We start from the raw sequence: 21,027 nt of genomic DNA on the forward strand, positions 1-21,027 counted from the left end.
GTTGCCAAAGTTGAGAAGCATTGGTCCAGATTTTTAAAATGCAACCAGCCAAATGGCTTTTTAAAGAAAATGAAGGCTGTGTACAGATTGATTACCCTGCTCAAAATAGCTAAACGCTGTAATCGCATGCAGCCAGATCTGCACAGAGAAACAGCTTAGGAGGCTAAAATGGAGGAGCAAAACTTTCAGGAAAATCAGTTGTTGTTTTTATTGTAAGGTATTATAAGGTCTCCCTCAAGCATTGCTGTGCAGAGGCCCCATGTTCTGCCTAGAATCAAGGATTTCCGTTCTGTCATGTCTTTAACTGCTGCCCTAAGCTAAAAGACAACTTCTGCTTTCCCATTTCGTAGTACTGAAGCTTCCAAGAGGTTGCACGTTGGGTATAGAACAGTTGATTTCCGATGGACGGTTTTTGATCCCCACGAGCGGGAATCCAGCTGCCTCCTGGTGAGTAAAAGGTCTTTCCGGTAGGGAAAAGAACATAATGCAAACGTGTGCAAGTGGAGCTGTGAGCAAATCCAAAACTAGCCGGCAACAAACTCCATAGCTAAGGATCAATTTCTGTGTCAGGATTTAAAACTTGTAGGAAATTCTGCAGTAAAAACTGATGATTAATAAGAGAATTTGCTTACAACAGAGTCATCTGGATAAACGGATTCTGTTTTGACACTGATCTGTAACCATCAGGGAGTAATGTGTGGACTCCAGAGCCTCCAGAAACTGATAGTAGTGAGGCAGGAGGAGCCTGTTCCTAATGCATGCATGAGAAGAGCTGCCAGAAGGCAAGAGCAGCTCAAGCAGAGAGGACAACTTGGGAGTAAGGCCACTGTTATCACTGTTGCTGTGTCCTTGGGTCATGTGATCCACCTTTTGCAACCTTCTGACAAGCCAAGACAATGGGGAAGCCATTTTAATTTAACAACCATGTTACTAATTTACCAACTGTAGTGGTTCACTTAACAACCTGTGGCAAGAAAAGTCATAAAATGGGGCAAAATGCAGAAAAGTCATAATTTTTTTTAAAATTTGAATTTATATCCCGCCCTTCTCTGAAGACTCAGGGTGGCTTACACTATGTTAAGCAATAGTCTTCATCCATTTGTATATTATATACAAAGTCGACTTTTATTGCCCCCAACAATCTGGGTCCTCATTTTATCTACCTTATAAAGGATGAAAGGCTGAGTCAACCTTGGGCCTGGTGGGACTTAAACTTGCAATAATTGCAAGCAGCTGTGTTAATAACAGACAGACTTAGTCTGCTGAGCCACCAGAGGCCCTAAAATTGGGGCAAAAGTAATATTTCAGCAACAGAAATTTTGGATTCGGTTGTGGTCATAAGTCAAGGACTACCTGTACATGGATGGGAGTGTACCAAAGGCACCAAAGATGGGAGTATATTTGTAAGTAATACAAATGTAACAATGGGAGTGCACCAATTGAAAACGCACATATGCTCTCTGCTCCATCCTCGTCAAGACCTGGAGGTCTTGTATCATGCGGAATCCACCAGCATCAAATCTCAGATTATCGGAGCTCAGATGAGATGATGGGACACGTCATCAGAATGGATGACCACCTTATGCTTCACTAGTTGCTCTGCAGTGAACTAGAGCAGGGGTCTCCAATCTTGGCAACTTTAAGCTTTGCTGGCTGGGGAATTCTGGGAGTTGAAGTCCTCCAGGCTTAAAGTTGCCAGGTGTCTGTGAAGACACCTTGAGGTTGAACATACAAGCACTACAAAGACACTGTGAGAGAAACGTTTTTGCTAGTGGTCCCCAACCTTTATGGCTCCACAAACCAATGGCAGCGGAAGGGCTGGGTGGGTTGGGGATGGTTTCACATATGCAACTTAGATCTTGCACATGCACAGTGAAGCTGCACATGCTCACCTGCCAGTTACACTGAGTGACTCCCATTTGTTGTGGTCCACCAGTAGCCTGCAGAGCTGGCAATGGAGTTGGACAGCAATGAGGCTGAGGAAGAGCATGGGCCAATCCTGGAGGCTTTGGAAGGCCCGGATGAGGGCTCTGCGTTGGAGGCAGAGGTGGGGCCAGGGCCATCGGGGAGTGAGGTGCAGACTCCAGAGCCTCCAGAGACTGATAGTAGTGAGGCAGAGGAACAGGAGGAGCCTGTTCCTAATGCATACATGAGAAGAGCTGCCAGAAGGCAAGAGCAGCTCAAGCAAAGAGGACGACTCAGGAGTAGGGCCGAGAGATGATTGGCCCTTCCCATAAGGCTTAAAAGACCAGCAACGGCGTTTGGGCTTTGCTGGAAAACGACACTGATAGCTTCGTCTTCTTGCATTTATTTTGTATTGGTGTTTTCTGAACTTTTGCCAAGAAAGGCCTTTGGCAGTTTGCCTAATTGGGGAACTGAGGAATTTGTGTTGGGAGGAATTTGCTTTAATTTAGTTGAACTATGCTGAGAATGAAGTAATTCTCAGCTGTTCGAATAAAGTTTATTTGTTTTTACACTGATTTGAGTTTCCTACTGCCTACTGGGGCCTGGGTCACAACACCATTAGACTGCAGACCGCAACCATTGAAGATCCCTGCCTTATGCCACTGTGACATCCAGCCAAGGGAAATAAGAGTTTTTATTTCATTTTTATCCTACCTTTATTGTTTTTATAAATAATGCAAGGTGGTGAACATATAATACACGTAGTCCGCGACTTACAGCAGTTCATTTAGTGACCATTAGAAGTCACAACGGCACTGAAAAAAGTGACTTATGACCGTTTTTCTCACTTATGGCCATTGTAGTATCCACCCCCCCCCCAGATCATGTGATTTACATTCGGATGCTTGACAACTGACTTCAGATTTATGACAGTTGCAGGGTCCCAGAGTCACGTGATCCCCTTTTGCGACCTTCTGACAAGCAAAGTCAATGGAGAAACCAGATTCACTTGACAACCATGTTGCTAATTTAACAACTGCAGTGATTCGCTTAAGAAATGTGGCAAGAAAAGTTGTAAAATGGGGCAAAACTCACTTAACCAATTTCTCACATAGCAACATACGTTTTGGGCTGAATTGTGGTTGTAAGTTGAGGACTCCCTCCACTCCTTCCTTCTATTTTCCCCACAACAGAACTCTGTGAGGTAGCTTGGATTGAGAAAGAACAACTGGTCCAAAGACACCCAGCCGGCTTTCATGCCTAAGGCAGAACTAGAACTCTCACTCTCCTGGTTTCTAGCCTGGTGCTTTAACCATTAGACAGTGGCCCCTCCACCTTTTGAGCACCAGGGACCGGTTTCGTGGGAGAGAGGTTTTTCCGTGGACCGGAGGCAGCGTCGTTTCACATGCTGCCTGCATCCCACAGAAGGGGCTTAGCTTGTTTGCACAGCCCGATTTCTGGCATGCTGCAGACCAGGGGTTGGGCACCCTGCACTAAACCACTATTTATTACTGTAATTTATATGGCCACCTATTTCAAATTCATGAGTCTGGGCAGCTGAAAGCAATTAAAATCTATACAAACATAAGTCTATAGAAATCCTCATTCATCCAAGTCACAGTTATTCCAAAGGTGTTTTTTTTTTTTTCAGGAGGCAACTCGACTTTCTTGTTTTTTCTTTTGAAGACGTCTCACTTCTCATTCAAGTGCTCTCGTCACTTCTCGTCTGGATTATTGCAATGCTCTCTACATGGGGCTACCCCTGAAGTGCACTCGGAGACTCCAGTTAGTCCAGAATGCAGCTGCGCGGGTGATTGAGGGAGCTCCATGTTGCTCCCGGGTAACACCACTCCTGCGCAGTCTGCACTGGCTACCTGTGGTCTTTCGGATGTGCTTCAAGGTTCTGGTTACCACCTTTAAAGTGCTCCATGGCTTAGGGCCCGGGTACTTACAGGATCGCCTGCTGTTACCTTATGCCTCCCACCGACCCGTACGCTCTCACAGAGAAGGTCTTCTCAGGGTGCCGTCCGCCAAGCAATGTCGGCTGGTGGCCCCCAGGGGAAGGGCCTTCTCTGTTGGAGCACCTACCCTCTGGAACGAACCTCCCCCCGGTTTGCGCCAATTATCTGACCTTCGGACCTTTCGCCGGGAATTAAAAACTTATTTATTTATCCAAGCGGGACTGGCTTGATTTTTAAATTTCCAAATTTTAAACTTTTTGTAATTTTATATGGGGTATTTTAGGTTGGGTCAATTGACGGTTTTAATTTGGCCATTATTGAATATGTATTTTAAATTGATATTTTAATTTTGTATATTTAAATTGTTTTAACTTTGGCTGTACACCGCCCTGAGTCCTTCGGGAGAAGGGCGGTATAAAAATTTAAATAAATAAATAAATAAATAAATAAATAAATAAATAAATAAATAAATAAATAAATAAATAAATAAATAAATAAATAAGAAGCTTCTTCAGCTCTGACCGTCTACAAGGAATATAAATCCTTCCATTCCCCACCATCCAGTTGGAACTGAAGAAGCTTCTTGGATGAGAAGCAAAACGTCTTCAAAGAAAAAAAAACCCAGTCAAGTTGCCTTCTGAAAAAGGACCTTTGGGATATTCAAATATAACAATGAATGTAATACAACAATTAAAGAAAAAACCAGCAAGCACAGAATTAGCTGCCCAGCTTTAAGTACAATGAATGTCTGATTCTACAAACAGCCAGATTGAAAAATATATACAGTCCAGGTCCCTTCCCCACGAGATCCCATAGCTAAAGAGCTAAGAATAAGCTTGATACTTGTGGAAAATGTATTTTGATGTTCTTGTCAATGAGCCTCACCAGCCGAAACACAATTAAGGGGGGAAAGATGCTGACTGTGGCAAACCCGTTGACCTTTTTCTTGCTAGGTAGTCAGCATAATTTCCTAGAAGAGCTCCCTTTCCAAAAAGGAAGTGCACAAAAATGCTGAAAATGCAGAGTATACTAGTTTTGATAATGCACAACCATAAGTAAACCATTGTTCTGTTCCCGGACAAAAAAAAGAAAAAGAAAAAAGAAAAAGAAAAAAACCAGGTCTACAACGTATTTTATCTCAACCAGAACCGCTAACAGGATACTACGGTCAGAGTTATGAATTTGAATACCAAAACAGGAAGTATTCTAGGCCATTGTAGGCTGCATTAACAGAGCGATAGAATCAAGAGAAAGCGAAGTTTTGATCACTTTATAATGCTTTGGTAAGACCGCGCTTGGAATACTGCGTCCAATTTTGGTCGCCATGAATTTTTTTTAAAAAAATGTGGAGACTAGAAAGAGGGCAGAAGAAAGATAATTATGAGTCTGGAGGCTAAAGCATGATGAACGGTTGCGGGAACTGGTTATGTCTAGTCAAACGGAGGGAAGGGTAATCAGAATAGAGCAGGAGACTTTGGAGGTCTTCTAGTCCAACCCTCTGCTCAAGCAGGAGGCCCCTATACCGTTTCAGACAAATGGCTGCCAGGAGTTCGATCCTGACCGGCTCAAAGGTTGACTCAGCCATCCATCCTTCTGAGATCGGTAAAATGAGGACCCAGATTGTTGGCCATATGCTGACTCTGTAAACCACTTAGAGAGGGCTGTAAAGCATTGTAAAGCGGTATATAAGACTAAGTGCTATTAACCAGACCCTCTGAGCCTCAGGCTTGGTCACAAAACCATTGTTTACAGAGTCACTGTAACAGTGAGAAAGGTGGCATGTAAATTTAATAAGATAAATAAAACCATGCTTTTAGGGTCTGTGGAGAGTCAGCCTCAAGTTTGTTCAGTTTAGTCCAGCATCTTCAAAACAGTAGAAGCTTTGGATGAGAAGTAAAACGTTTTCAAAAAATGCCAGAAGGCCCAGTTGCCTTTTTTGGGGGAGGGGGGGGAGGGGGGGGAAGAGAGAGAAAAAAAGCACTTTTGGGACATGCTTTTAAGAGTCATACGGAAAGCCAGAAGGGTCAGGACAAATTGTCATTTTGGGGAAATGTGCCAAAGAACAGAAAAAGCTCTCTGCCAGAAAACTGCTAGATGACACCCTAATGCAGGGGTGTCAAAGTCAAGGCCCAGGGACTGGATCCGCCCAGTGCTTAGGTCTGGCCTGCGGGGCTGCCCTAGAAACAGTGGTGCCTCTACCAGAGAAAACTGAACTCAGGAGCTCAGGGGTGAAATGCTCCCGGTTTGGACCAGACTGCCCAAACTGGTAGCGATGGCGGCGGATGGTTCGGAGAACCGGTAGCAAAAATCCCTCCTCCCCCATGCCCAGTGCAATCATCAAAGGTTTTGTTTTTTGTTTTTAACTTTTAAAAGCATTTTTTCTTCGGCCGAAAAAATGTTTCTTAAATTTTTTTTAAAAAAAGCCTCTGATGATCGCGCGGCTCAGCTGGGATCGTCAGAGCCTTTTAATAGCATTTTTTCTACAACCGCAGAGGTTGTAGAAAAAAATGCTTTTAAAAGTAAAAAAAAAAGTTGGCCACGCCCACCGTCACATTAACCCCACCATCACCCAGCCACACCCACAGAACCTAATAACTAATTTTACATTTCACCAATGCAGGAGCCGCTTTTCGCCGGCACAGCGCTCAAGCCACCCCAGGAGCCCCCAACATGTGTGATGTCAAGCTGGCCACTCTCTCCTTGGTCGCACCACGCCCCGCCCCCAACTCCGAGGTCAAACACAACTGTCATGTCCCACTCCTCCTCTGACGGCCGGGTCTGGGAAGTCTGTATCAAGCGTGGCCACGAAGCCTCTGCAGCTTTGCCAAATTCCTGTCAGAGTTCTCAGGGCAGGCAGGAATCCAAGGTGTGACTTCAGCAACCCAGATGAGACTTTGGCTCAAGGAATGCCAAAAAGCAGATCCTTTATATAGGCCATGGGGTGTGGCTCCATGACTCAGCACTTATCCAGGCCTGCCCCTCCCTTCCTTTTGCTGACGTCGCCTCTCCATTCTCCGGAAGCGGGGATCTCTCCACTGTGTCTTTTCGTCCTCCTGCTCAGCTGCCGGCAATTCTAGCTCGTGGCTGGCTTCATGCTCACACGCTGTAGGGAGGTTTGTTTGCTCAGTCTGTCCGGGCATGGTGCCAGGGCTGGGGGCTGGAGGCATGCCAGGCCATTCTTCTACACTATCAGTCTCTGGCTCAGATAGCAGGAGATGGGAGGGGCCCGGCTGAGGAGAGGAGGGCTGGCGAGGCACAACAACCACCCTAATGCGGCCCTCAATGACATCGACTTTGACACCCCTGCCCTAATGCATCTGGAACATGCCTCACCTGTTGAATCTTACAAGACCGGTGGACACAAGCAGGGAGAGGAAGCCCTGCAAGAAATTGTAGTAGAAGAATACATAACAATCTAAATTCCCTCACTACACTAATCGCACATATTCTTAAAGGAGATGTAAGCTCCCCTAGCCGTATGTTTGGCAAACACGGTGCTTATGTTTTTATTGCTGCTTTCCGAGTTCCCATCCCTTCAAAAAAGCCATTAAATGAGAGCTGAAGTCCAACATAGAACACTGGCAGGGATATAATCCTATTATAAGTAAGATTAGTTTTCAATCAGCCATCGGGCTACTTGATTTCCACTGCAGTTCTTGGCCTATCAGCAGGTCAATCCCTTGTGGCTCTGTTGATCGATCCTCTTCCTGTTTGCAAAGGTTTCGCTGCTGGATGACCACAAATTGGGCTAGAATATAGAGCAGTTGAACTGAAGAATGAAGGGAATGTTTCACAATGTTGTGTGGGGCACCCCAGAGAGAAATTAGCAAAGCTTCCAAGTGTTTGCCTGCAGGCAATCATTTCTTTGTCAGGGACAACTAGGGTAGTAGTTCTTTGGTTTTTTCAGTTGAAATTGTATTTTCTCAGCCTTTGCAACTTGAAGCTGGGTGGACTTCAACTGCCAGAATTCCCCAGCATGCGCTGGAAAACACACCATAAAGAGATTGGACCCTAGATTCTAACTAGAACATAAACATGTCTCTTAAAAACTCCTTTTACAACCCTATAATCAGTGGTGGGATTCAAATAATTTAACAACCGGTTCTCTGCCCTAATGATCAGCTGGGTAGGCATGGCTCGGTGGTCATGTGACCATGAGGGTGTAGCCAACTCAACATCACTCACGTTATAAAGCCTTAGCTATTACAATGTAATAAGGGTTAGCCAGAGAGGCAGTTTCTGTAAACAGGGCAATATAGATTAGGCTAGAAACAACACCAGAATGTTTCCTTCCTGCCTTCCTTACAGGATTAGCCCTTTAAAGTGGGGGAAAAAAACCAAAATATGATTTCTTCCAACAGCTGGTTCTCCAAACTGCTTAGAAAGTAACAGCCGGTTCTTCCGAATAGATGCGAACTGGCTGAATCCCACCACTGCCTATAATCCCTTAATTCGGGGTAGAGTTGGGGAGACTGAATAGAGCTGGGCATTTACTGGCTGGATACCCTTTCTGACGCCAACATGAACTTCACAGCAGCATTTTTTTTCTTTGCACCATAGGAGAAAAACATTTGCCACTATCTGGGGTTCAACTCTCAACCTTCCAAGTGGGAGGCTAGAATCTTCACCACAAGGCTACTACGCCACTCATAAGCACGTCTCTTACATGATAGACAGAGTAAATAGCTATAGGTAGACGTTCCTTCACAGAATCTTCCCTGTGCAAAAGAAGCCACCCTTCTTTTACACACTTGAGAGGACAGGCCACTACCAAAACAAAATGAGCAGCTATGAAAATCAGCAGCTATCTCCATTTCCTTCGTCACCAAGAGGCTGATAGGACCACTTGAATAATACATTCCTGGTCAGCTGAAAGGTCGAACTATTTGGCAGGCAAGGGACTTTTAAGAAGTAGGTCATTTGCAGCACCTGAAAATACTTTCCTTGAAATGATCCACCCCGCTGTCTTTTTGTCCCTGGGGGATCCACAATGGGCAATGACTTAACTAGTTGGGTGCTTATTCTCACTGGTTCCCCGTTGCCTGCCCTATTTTTGCAAGCTGTACAATTGCAAAATCTAATTATTAAATTAGATTTTGGGAGATATTTATCCCACTTTTATTTCTTTATAAGTAACTCAAGGTGACAAACAAGTTATGTCTTTTATTTTCCACACAACAATCCTGTGAAGTGGGTTGGACTCAGAATGACTGGGTCCAAAGTTACCCGACCAGCTTTCTTGCCTAAAGCAAGACTAGAACTCACCATCTCCTGGTTATTGGGCCAAAATCATCCAGCTGGTTTTCTTGTCTAAGGTGGGACTAGAACACATTTTCTCCTAGGTTTCTAGCCTGGTGCCTTAGCCACTGGTGATGACCCAAAGTCACTTATCTGGCTCTCATGACTAAGGCGGGACTAGAACTCACTGCCTCCTAGGTTTCTAGCTTGGTCCCTTAGCCACTAGACCAGTGATGGCTAACTTTTTCAGCACCGAGTGCCCAAACCAAAATGTGCGCATGCGGGCTGAAAAGCCAAAGGCCAGGAGATATTTGGTAGAAACCAAACTATCTCTTGTCAAGACAGAAACAGCTACAGGGAGATTCCCAGCAACTTGTTTAGCAAGCCAGAACACATAGTCAAGCTTTGTTCTTAAATCTTTCTTGATGTTCCACAGAAAAGAGGGGTTTTTTTCCCCCATCAAAACCCTTTTTTTAAAAGGAGATAAGAACAGTTTTCAGCCATTGATGATTTATTTCCCCCCAACTTCTATTAATAAATAAAAAGTAGCTTTGTCTGCAAAGGCATATTTAAGCCACAGCACCCATCCTGGCCTCCTGACTTTAATGGGACTTAACAGCCATGTTTATTTCTTAAATTTACACGCTGCTCATCTCACACTGCAATGAGACTCTGGGCGGCATATAAATTTAACAAACACACGTTACGTACGTTGTGCAGAATCACAGCTGCAGTTGGTATGCGATGCTGTCTAATTGCCAATCCAGGACAAGGTTTCCCTCCCAATTACAATCACGCCAAACACAAAGCAAAACCCAAATCCCTTAACTACCATTTTTCTTCAAAATGGTAGTTAAGGGATTTGAATAAAAAAAACATCCAAACATTGTTTATAATATTTAAAACCCATTACATTGCTTGGCAGAACGATCAAATCATGCACAAGTGCCAAGATTGATGTCAAATGCAATTAACAGACTTCACACCAAGCCTGTACTGAACCTATAATGAATGCCAAGTATTTCCTCCAACACAAATGCAGATTTTGGTTTGAACCTTTTACGAAACTAAACGTCTCTGAGCCTGAAATGCTGCCTTGCTGGTATTATTGGGAAGCTATCAGGACATCGCGATGGGTGTGTATGTGTGTGTCAGAAGTCAACAAGTTGGCAGGTATGGTGGGTACCAGGACTGAACTGCTACCCTTCTGTACAGGCAGATTTTCTGTAGGGCAGATTATGTCCTTTGGCACAGATATCTATGCTTTGAATTCTTATAAAAACATCTTCATATTAATACTTTTTTTCAGGCCAGAAGGAAAGGGCCTTCTCTGAATAAACTGCACTCTCTCTGCCTCTGGATAAATAAAGCCATCCGAGCTCTGTTTCAAGAAATGTTTTGGGGTTTAAAGGCTGCAAGTTGTCTTTTCCAATTAGTTTTTTCATTCCGCTGTCTTCATAGAACACGGAATCATAGGGCTTTTTTTCCCCGCTGCTATCTACGAACAGGGATGCTCGAGATAGGAGGATATTAATATAACAATTACATCAGTAATTTCACTCAATGATGACGTGTTCGTCTTAAAGATGTACATCATCTTATTCACTGCATAAAAGTAAGATCGGATAAATGCACTTAGGGAGCAAAAGTAAAATGGACCTGCTCTTTGGAACACTAGAAAATTAAACTAGAAAAGCAGGGCAGTGGAAAGTTTTCCAGAATACACACATTAACCATTAATGACAACCATTCTTACCAGCCAGTCCACTTTGAGCTCACATTTACTAACCGGTTTGTAGAAAGTCTCACGATACAATTTCACCAAGGCTGCAAATGCTGAGCCACCCACAGGGACTCTTTCGGGTACTGAATTTATTTTTATTTATAGGTAGTGCTTCGCTTACAAACACAATAGAGCCCCAAATTTCTGTTGCTAAGCGAGACAGTTGTTAAGTGAGTTTTGCCCCCATTTTATGACCTTCCCCGCCACAGTGGTTAAGTGAACCACTGCAGTTATTACGTCAGTAACATGGCTGTTAAGTGAATCGGGCTTCCCCATTGACTTTGCTTGTCAGGAGGTCACAAAAGGGGATCATGTGACACACACACACACACCCGGGACACTGCAACGGTCATAAATACGAGTCAGTTGCCAAACTTCTGAGTTTGGATCATGTGACTATGAGGCAGCTGCAACAGTGTGAAGAATGGTCATAAGTCACTTTTTTCAGGGCTGTTGTAACCTCAAAGAGTGACTAAACCAGGGGTCTGCAAACTTGGCTCTTTTAAGACTTGCGGACTTCAACTCCCAGTTGAAGTCCACAAGTCTTAAAATTTGCAGACCCCTGGACTAAACGAACTGTTGTTGAGGACTACCTGTTATAAACAAATTTATGTAGCTGCCAAACTCAAGAGATAAGTGACTATGGATGGCGTACAACAAAGCTAAAACCATTTAATTTTTTTACAACAGAATTAGCTTTGGACTGCAAATTGTGGTACCGGTCCTGGTAATAGCCTGGTAATAGCCTCCAACAACTGTGTTGTTGGAGGGTACAAAAAAAGGGAAAGATTCACGTATGCCCTGTTAGCTACGTTAATCATCATCCATGTTTCAAACAACTCCTTCATTTTATCTGTTCGGTGTCATCAAACATTGAGTTCACAAAGAATTCCTATCCATTACAATTTCACTTTGCTTTTCCTATATTTCCCTCCCCCGGAATGTCAATACCTGGATTTATTTATTTATATTTCCTATTTCTAAACTGCCTATCTTCCTCAGAGAAATAATACAGGTAGTTCTCAACAATAATTCGGTTAGTGACCGTTCAAAGTTACGACGGCACTGAAAAAAGTGACTGACCGTTTTTCACACTTAACAACCATTGCAGCTTCCCCATGGTCACATGATCAAAATTCAGATGCTTGGCAAGTGGTTCATATTTATGGCCGTTATAGTATCCGTGTGTGTGTGTGTGTGTGTGTGTGTGTGTTTGTGTGTGTGGATGGAAGGCTGAGTCAACCTTGGGCGGGCTCGAACCTGCAGTAATTGCAGGCTACTGTGTTCTTAACAACTGTGGCAAGAAAAGTCGTAAAATGGGACAAACTCACTTAACAAATGTTTCACTTAGTAACATAAATTTGGGGCTCAATTGTGATAGTAAGTCGATGTCTACCTGTATTTCTCATGATACCCCAAAGTTCATTTTTCTCCAAGCTCCCCAGAGTTCATGACTACTTTAAGATGTGTGGACTTCAACTCCCAGAATTCTCCAATCAGCAGCACTGGCTGGGGAATTTTGGGAGTTGAAGTTCATACATCTTAAAATGGCCAAGGCTAAAGAATACTGATCCAGAGTTCGACAGTTCTCTTCTGCGATATGTAGACTACCCTGCATAATCCCTGAGAAACCCCAGATTGTTCTAAGAGGCAATTCCCCACATCTTCCATTAGCTATATTGGTAGTAATTAAAGAAACCAGAAGCTGCAAAGACCAGGAGAAGAGGATCCTGGTCCATGATTCTGTGATGTTAGAGCTATTATTTCAGAAAACCATCACATTATCCCTGTGTTTCGTATCTCAGAGAAAGAAATTATCTCCCCCCTATACACACAAGATACACGGTTGGTTCCAACCTGCAGACTTTTGCTTAAGACTTGGCTCTTCCTCTTGGACCCGAGTTTGGATGAGCCAAGTTCCTAACTGGAGAGGCTCCATATGCGTTACTTTTGATCATCTTTTAATTCTTGTGGTTGGTTTGAAGTGGTGCTATGTTCCTTTGTGTTTTTCTTTCATGGTTTTGTATGACCCCAAAGTCACATTGATAACGGTTTTGAAATAAATGACCATAAGTTTGTACAGAAGTGTCAATTTTGTTGCAACTGAGATGGTAATTGATGGCTGGGAACATTACTTGGGAACCCTGTGTTACTGGAAAGTACAAGATGCAAATGTGTTCATATATGCACACCAAAGTTACTTTGTGTGCAACTACACTTTCCCATAATATAAATAGGAGCTTAAGGCTCAGGTGCCTCAACACTGAGCACTGAGATGTCCAGAACTGTTTCTATACTCATTTGATTTGTCTCTTCTGCTGGGGAAAGGAAACACAGCCCTATTTGTAAATCTGGTGTTTAATACCAAATAAATGTAATGATGTTTTCAAGCAAATTAGCAGCTCCAGAAAGATTCACACCAAGTAACCTTTTTAAGTACTGAAATTATGGATGCAGTGTTTTATCTTATTTTAGAGGAATCCAATCATCAGTAAAAAAAAAAAAAATACCACAAGTGCGATAATACAGTATGAGCAGCACTTGCCTCTCATCAACATTTCCTATGCATACATTTTGCTTTATCATTCTATGCAGACTTCTTGGCAACAACTTTGGCAGAAATCACACAGGAATTTTCCAGAAATGAATACTGTATATATATATATACTCTTCCAAAACCAAACCAAACCAAATAAAAATCTGTTCTGGAAAGCAAAGTGTGTTTTATAGCTCATCAAGCAAAATCCATTCAAGTATGAAATAAAGGGTCTTGGTTAGAAAAATACAATTTATAGTTTGTTTTTTTCAAACTGAAATGTTTTTATAAGACCGGAGCACCTGGAGATTTCAAAGATCCAGAAAATCTGTGAGCCACCCAGAACTATGTGATAGAGGCAGCTATATAAATTGAACAGAGATGCGACTGGGTTTTAAAACTCCCGATAGCAGTGTTTCTCAACCTTGGCAGCTTGAAGATATGTAGACTTCAACTCCCAGAATTCCCCAGGCAGCAATTCCGGGAGTTGAAGTTCACACATCTTCAAGCTGCCAAGGTTGAGAAACTCGGCCATATAAGCATCTATAAAACAGGTGGTATCAAAGCTGAGTTTTGCAAGGGTTTTTTCTCTCCCCACTTGAATGAAGGATATTTAGAAAATGAGTAAGAGTGAATTGCAAAGAGGAAGAATTTTTCCTACCCATCAAGAATAAAAAGGGTATTTTGGAGTCGTGTTTTTAAAACCCCGACGTAGGACAGAATGCCAAGTTTATGTGGAGACAAAGAAACACACAAAGAGCATATTCTTGTTAAGGACACCCACGGTCTGTTCTATACAGAACTGCTATCCTGAGACTCAAATGGGTTTTTTTTTATTAAAGCTCTTATCACCGCAATAAAAGCAAACATTCCAGAAAGTAAAGTACAACATGATTGTATTCCAAGAGGAAGTGCCTAAGTTCCCTCCAAGACCAGCTGATAAAGTCTAGGCAGCCAGGAAACCTACACCCACAGTTCTTCATGGCACAATATGTTAGAAACAGCATTGTTGTTTTTTTTTTTAAATGTTTAGACACCCAAGTAGAGAATGACTCTAAGTATAGAGTCAATTCCGTAATTCACAGGCTGGGGGGGAAAAAAAGCAAGCTATACAGAATGAGCCAATAGCCATACGCCTGCTTGGGAAAGGGCCTGTAACTTCAAGACAAATCTGAGGATTCATTTTTTGCTGAAAGACAAGGCGGCTTTGCGGGCGAATGAATCTAGAAACCCTTTTCCCTGCTCGCTTATCCTTTGATGCGTCTCCCAGCAGGCAGCTTTGGAGGAAGAGCTGTATCCCGCCCACGCAGCAAGGATTAGATAGATATTCAGGATTAGATATTCGCTTGAAGTTGCAACAATAGGGACAGCAGTACAGAAGGTGCTTAAAGCCCAGCCTTACACACATGCAGTCAGTTAAACAAGGTTTGGCTCTTCCTGCAGACGTATTCCTGAAGGAAGCAGAACGTGAGTACCCTGAAGTCAGAACAGCTAAGCAAAAGTGATGCCCCAGCTCTTAAAGGTGGAAGGAAAGCATCAAAGTATAGTATGGATGCTTAAACCTATATCTCTTTCACGAGTTAAGTCAACAACTGGCTCTTAGAAACAAACTGACAACAAACTGGCAACATACACTGGGAAATTTGCAGAAGCAGGAATGGTTTCCTCTAATTACTATACTATAGGTTGCTCCAGCTATTAGGCGTCCGTGTCTAGAACAGCTAGGGTATTTTTTCCCTACAATACTTAGGAAACTCTTGGAACTATTTCTGGGACATATGGAGAACACAACTGCATCCGTTCCCATCGTTAGATTTCTTGTACTGCATTCATAAAGACAAGCAATATTAATGAGTCTTCAAAACATCAAAAGGAATTGTCAATGTATCCCTTACACTTAAAAACCTAAGCTAACTGTTATTAATTGCATTTCTACAGCCCCAAAGCTGCAAGGGATTAAACATCCCTTTTCCCCCATGTAACAAATCTCAAAATGAGCAGACGCCACAACATCTGAGCTTTCTAAACTCTCATTACAATACACTATCAACTTCTTAAGTTTGAGCTGTTGCTGCCTACTCACTTTCTGAACTCCAAAGATTACAAATAATTTTCAACCAGCTCCAATTTTCACATTAATGCTATTTCCCCCACCAAGCTCACACCCATCCTATCCTTCATTGCCAATCCCACTATTAACCCTCTTCAGATTCAGTCTCAACGAATCAAGGGATGAAAAAAATCTGTTATATATTGAAAACATAAACAGAGATGCCAGATAACTAAAAATAAACCTCCCTCGGTTGGATCATCCATGTTTATCTCCGATTCCTAATTACCACTCTCAGCTAACCTGTTATACAAGCCTATCTACCTGTCTCCCATCCAGTGGCAACTCACACCTCTCCCCCTCAGTTTTGTGCTAATTCTGCTGGTGCAACTCAGTTCCCCCATTCACAAAAAGTTTCATTAATTTGCTCCCTCCAGATCTCCAAACATCAAGCTGGGTTGTACAGAGAACGCCGGCTTGCACAAATCGCCTGCAGAACTACCCTTGGCTCCTTTGCCAAGAAGAAATAAGGAAGTCAACTCCCCAGTCACTCTTTTGTCTTACGATTTCTGCTAAACTACTCACACCCATCCACCTCCTTAATGATGGCAACCTTTCTGAATTACTTCCCTAAGTTTCAGCCACCACACCTGCTCCAATCTGCACCCAGGATACCACACACACACACACAGTTGAATCTAACCTCTTTCCTTTTCATCTTAGCTCCTTCCAAATTAAAGGACATGAACTTGAAACCTTCCTCTTCCCACACTTCGCTTCACCCAATTTTCTCCGGCCACTTTAATCCAAAATAAATACCCTCTTCTTTTCCCATAGGGACCCTCTCCACACTCAAATGGAAACCCAAAATTGAGAGAAGGAAAGCAGGAGCCTGCCTACCTTCACCTACCATCCTGTACACTTGTTGAAAGTCAAGGCCCGGTGAAAGAGGAAGGCCGACATAGGCAGGATTAAATGGAGATATCAGGAAATCAAGCCAGGTTCATTCAAGTATGTGCATGAACACCCAGAGCGCCCAAACAGGCTTCCCTCCCTAAGCCCAGAAAGCCATGTTAGTTCTCCCATTTAAAAACATTTAAACCCTTATACTGCCAACCTCCCATATCATTGCTTCTTTTTGCCATAGCAGAGCCAAAATGCCATAATACAGGAAAAAATACAGGCAGAAAAAAAAATGACATGTACACATTTCTAATCCTCCTGCCCCAACTCATCAGGAGGAGAAAAGGAGAGGAGGTGGAGGGGAAAGTGCCTGCAAATTAGTTGAATTAATTAGGGAAGAAAGAGAAGGGTATCCATCCAAACCCCTGGGTCATTAAAGGTGGTCAATTCAAACCCCTGGTCATTCAAGGAGGTCGTTCAAACCCCTGGTCATTCAAGGTGGTCAATTCAAACCTCTGATCATTGAAAGTGGTCAATTCAAGGTGGTCAATTCAAACCCCATGTCATTTAAAGTGGTCAATTCAAAGTGGTCATTCAAGCTCCCCCTGCCCCCCCACACACACACCAATTCCCTATTTACAATGGCAAGTGGCCCATGCATGGATAACATATATTTTGTGCTCCATAAATGAATAAACTCGCTTCTCGGACTGCCCCTTCCAACCCCTAACACACAAACACACACACACACACCCCTCAGTCGACCCGAGAAGCGAGTTTATTCATTTATGGAGCACAAAATATAGTTATCCACGCATGGGGGCCAGTTGCCATTGTAAATAGGGAATTGTGGGGTGTGGGTGTGTGTGAAGCTTGAATGACCACCTCGAATTGACCACCTTCAGTGACCAGGGGTTTGAATTGACCACCTTGAATTGACCAGGGGTTTGAATTGACCCACCTTGCCGACCCCTCCCTCAACTGTCAAACCAGCAAGAGGTGAGGGGGAGAAAGCAGCCTCTGGAGACCAGGGCCTCGAAAGAGGCTTCTTCCCACGTTCTCCAACGACACGTGTACGCGGCTCCCGCACGACGACGACGACGACGCCCACCCCGTCAGAGGGAGCTCCCCCCCCCCGCCGCCGCCTCACCTGGAGATGCTCCTGGAAGCGGATGGGTAGGATTTGAGCCATGGCGGCGGACGCGTTGTTGGGGTTTGGGGGCTCCAGCCCGACGCCGGGGATGGGGCGCTGGCCTTTCCTCAGGAAACGCAGGGGCGGCGAAGCGGAGGAGCCGGCGAGGGCTGCTCGTAATGGCGGGGCAGGCCGTGAGAGAGAGAGAGAGAGAATGAAGAGAGACGCTGAGGAGAAGCAGCAGCAGAAGCAGCAGCCCCCGCGAGCGATCCGGAAACAGCTCGCGCGAGCGGAAGGACACCGACGGGGGCCTCCTGAGGGAAGGGAGCGCAGCGGCCGCGCCTCCGCCTTATCCTCGCTCTGCCTGCGCCTTCACCTGCCGCGGATTAGCCGAGCGGCGGAAGGATCGCGCCGAGGAGGAGGAGGAAAGAGAAGAAGAACGCGAACCCGCGTTGAGGGAATCAATGGGCTCGGCGGAAGGATACGGAAAGCCGGAAGGGACTTTTTTTTTCCTCTCTCTCTCTCCCTCGCTCTCCCTCCCTTCGCTCTCTTCCTTTCGGTCGGCGTCTTCGTCGTGGTTGGTCGTTCTGCCCGAAGCCCCGCCTCTCCGAAGCGCTGGGTCTCCCTCCTTTTCCCCCCCCCGCCTTTTTTTTTTTGCCACATCATGCGACATGGGCGGGGAGGACGTCAGTTCCGTTCCGAGAGGAGCCCCGCCCATCTGGGGGTGGGTCACATGGTCGGAGGTTAGAATGGAAGGGGAGGAAAGAGAAGAAGAACGCGAACCCGCGTTGAGGGAATCAATGGGCTCGGCGGAAGGATACGGAAAGCCGGAAGGGACTTTTTTTCCCTCTCTCTCGCTCTCCCTCTCTCCCTCCCTTCTCTCTCTTCCTTTCGGCCGGCGTCTTCGTCGTGGTTGGTCGTTCTGCCCGAAGCCCCGCCTCTCCGAAGCGCTGGGTCTCCCTCCTTTTCCCCCCCCCGCCTTTTTTTTTTTGCCACATCATGCGACATGGGCGGGGAGGACGTCAGTTCCGTTCCGAGAGGAGCCCCGCCCATCTGGGGGTGGGTCACATGGTCGGAGGTTAGAATGGAAGGGGAGGAAAGAAAAAGAAAAAAGATCCGCAAGGTGGACGTTCTAGGGCGGAGGAAGTATAGCTCCTTGTTCGCTTTCCCGGTGGAATGCCGAAGGGGCGAAGTCCGCCGACGGCGCTATTTGCAATAGAGAGGGGGGAAGTGGGGGGTTAAAACGGGAATCGTGGGTTCGAATCCCGCCTGCGCCTCAGGTTAGGGTGACCTTGAATCGGTGACCTTAGAAAAAGAAAACGAAAGTAGTATGAAAACCGTGACTTCCGCTTATAAAATTATTTATATATAAAACCAAAGACAATCTAGGGGCAATCTAACATGTTAGCACAGGTCTCCTGCGTGAGCAGAGGGTTGGACTAGATGACCTCCAAGGTCCCTTCCAACTGCATTATGTACATTATTTAATAAGTAGGATAGTATTGCTTTGGGGACAGTCATCAGAGTTATATGCAAAGCCATCCTGGTTTAACTGCACATGTTGGCTTGATTCAAAACTGTTTCTTAAGAGGTAAGGAAAATGCAACAGATAGTCCTCAACTTACAGCCACAATGGAGCCTAACATTTCTGTACCTTAAGCAAGAGTTCTACCCTATTTTATGACCTTTCTTGCCACAGTTGTTAAATAAATTGCTGCAGTTGCTAAGTTAGTTACTTGGTTGTTAAGTGAATCCGGCTTTCCCCATTGACTTTGCCTGTCAGAAGGTCACAAAAGGGGATCCCTTGACATCCTAAATATGAACCAGCTGCCAAGCATTTGAATGTAAATCACGTGAGCATGGAACTGCTGCAGCGGTCATAAGTGTGAAAAATTGTCATAACATTTCTCAGTGTTGTTGTAACTTCGAACCGTCACTAAATGAACGGCTGTCAGCCGAGGACTACCTGCACTGCAGATAGACCTTGACTTTAGAATAGAATAGAATAGATTTTTTATTGGCCAAGTGTGATTGGACACCCAAGGAATTTGTCTTGGTGCATATGCTCCCAGCGTACATAAAAGAAAAGATACCTTCATCGAGAATCATAAGGTACAACACTTAATGATAGTCGTAGGGTAGAAATAAGCAATCAGGAAACAATATCAATATCAATATAAATCGTAAGGATACACGCAACAAAGTTACAGTCATGCAGTCGTAAGTGGGAGAAGATGGGTGATGGGAACGATGAGAAAATTAATAGTAGTGCAGACTTATAAATAGTTTGACAGTGTTGAGGGAATTATTTGTTTAGCAGAGTGATGGTGTTGGGGAAAAAACTGTTCTTGTGTCTAGTTGTTCTGGTGTGCACTGCCCTACAGCATCTTTTTGAGTGTAGACGTTGAAACAGTTTATGTCCAGGATGTGAGGGGTCTGTAAATATTTTCACAGCCCTCTTTGTGACTCGTGCAGTATACAGGTCCTCAATGGAAGGCAGGTTTGCAGCCATCGTTTTTTCTGCAGTTCTAATTATCCTCTGAAGTCTGTGTCTTTCTTGTTGGGTTGCAGAACCAAACCAGAGAGTTATAGAGGTGCAGATGACAGATTCAATCATTCCTCTGTAGAACTGGATCAGCAGCTCCTTGGGCAGTTTGAGCTTTCTGAATTGGCGCAGAAAGAACATTCTTTATTGTGCTTTTTTGATAACGTTTTTGATGTTAGCTGTCCATTTTAGATCTTGCGATATGGTAGAACCTAGAAATTTGAAGGTCTCTACTGTTGATACTGTGTTGTCTAGTATTGTGAAGAGGTGAAAGTATGGAAGGGTTTCTCCTAAAGTCTATCACCATTTCTACGGTTTTGAGTGTGTTCAGTTCCAGATTGTTTCGGTTGCACCATGAGGCTAGTCGTTCGACCTCTCATCTATATGCGGATTCGTCATTGTCTCGAATGAGACCAATCACTGTTGTGTCATGTGTGAACTTCAGTAGTTTAACAGATGGATCGTTAGAGATGCAGTCATTGGTATATAGAGAGAAGTGGGGAGAGCACACAGCTTTGGGGGGCCCTTGTGCTAAATTGTACAGGTATCTGATGTGATTCTATTTAACTTCACCTGCTGCTTTCTGTCTGTTAGGAAGCTTATGATCCACTTACAAGTCTGTTCAGGTACCTGTAATTAGTTTAGCTTAGTTAGAAGAGTGTCTGGAATGATGGTATTGAATGCTGAGCTAAAGTCTACAAAGAGGACCCTTGCGTAGGTCTTCGGAGTTTCAAGATGTTGTAGGATATAGTGCAGAGCCATGTTAACAGTATCATCTGTTGATCTATTTGCTCGGTATGCAAATTGCAAGGGGTCTAACAGTGAATCCGTGATGGTTTTCAAGTGGGACAGTACTAGCCTTTCAAAGGTTTTCATGACTACAGACATTAGAGCAACTGGTTTGTACTCATTCAGTTCCTTGATGGTGGGTTTACAACAGTGGTGAAATTCAGGTTTTTTCACTACTGGTTCTG

At 44.2% G+C, this 21,027-nt stretch overlaps 2 protein-coding genes across 2 annotated transcripts in view; both read right to left on the reverse strand.

Moving 5' to 3' along the window:
• The window catches only part of CLTC (clathrin heavy chain), a 110,050-nt gene extending 92,075 nt beyond the window's left edge, over positions 1 to 17,975 (reverse strand). Inside the window, exon 1 of the mRNA XM_058164119.1 lies at positions 17,527 to 17,975. Coding sequence (XP_058020102.1) covers positions 17,527 to 17,568 — 42 coding nt within the window. The 5' untranslated portion in view covers positions 17,569 to 17,975. The remainder of the gene's footprint in view (positions 1 to 17,526) is intronic.
• A 525-nt stretch (positions 17,976 to 18,500) lies between these two features.
• DHX40 (DEAH-box helicase 40) overlaps positions 18,501 to 21,027 on the reverse strand; it is a 51,461-nt gene continuing 48,934 nt past the window's right edge. The window contains exon 17 of the transcript XR_009152815.1: positions 18,501 to 18,813. The gene's annotated coding sequence lies outside the window, so the exon portion shown is untranslated. The remainder of the gene's footprint in view (positions 18,814 to 21,027) is intronic.

This window comes from Ahaetulla prasina, chromosome 1, assembly GCF_028640845.1.
Source record: "Ahaetulla prasina isolate Xishuangbanna chromosome 1, ASM2864084v1, whole genome shotgun sequence".
NCBI classification, from domain to species: Eukaryota; Metazoa; Chordata; class Lepidosauria; order Squamata; family Colubridae; genus Ahaetulla; species Ahaetulla prasina.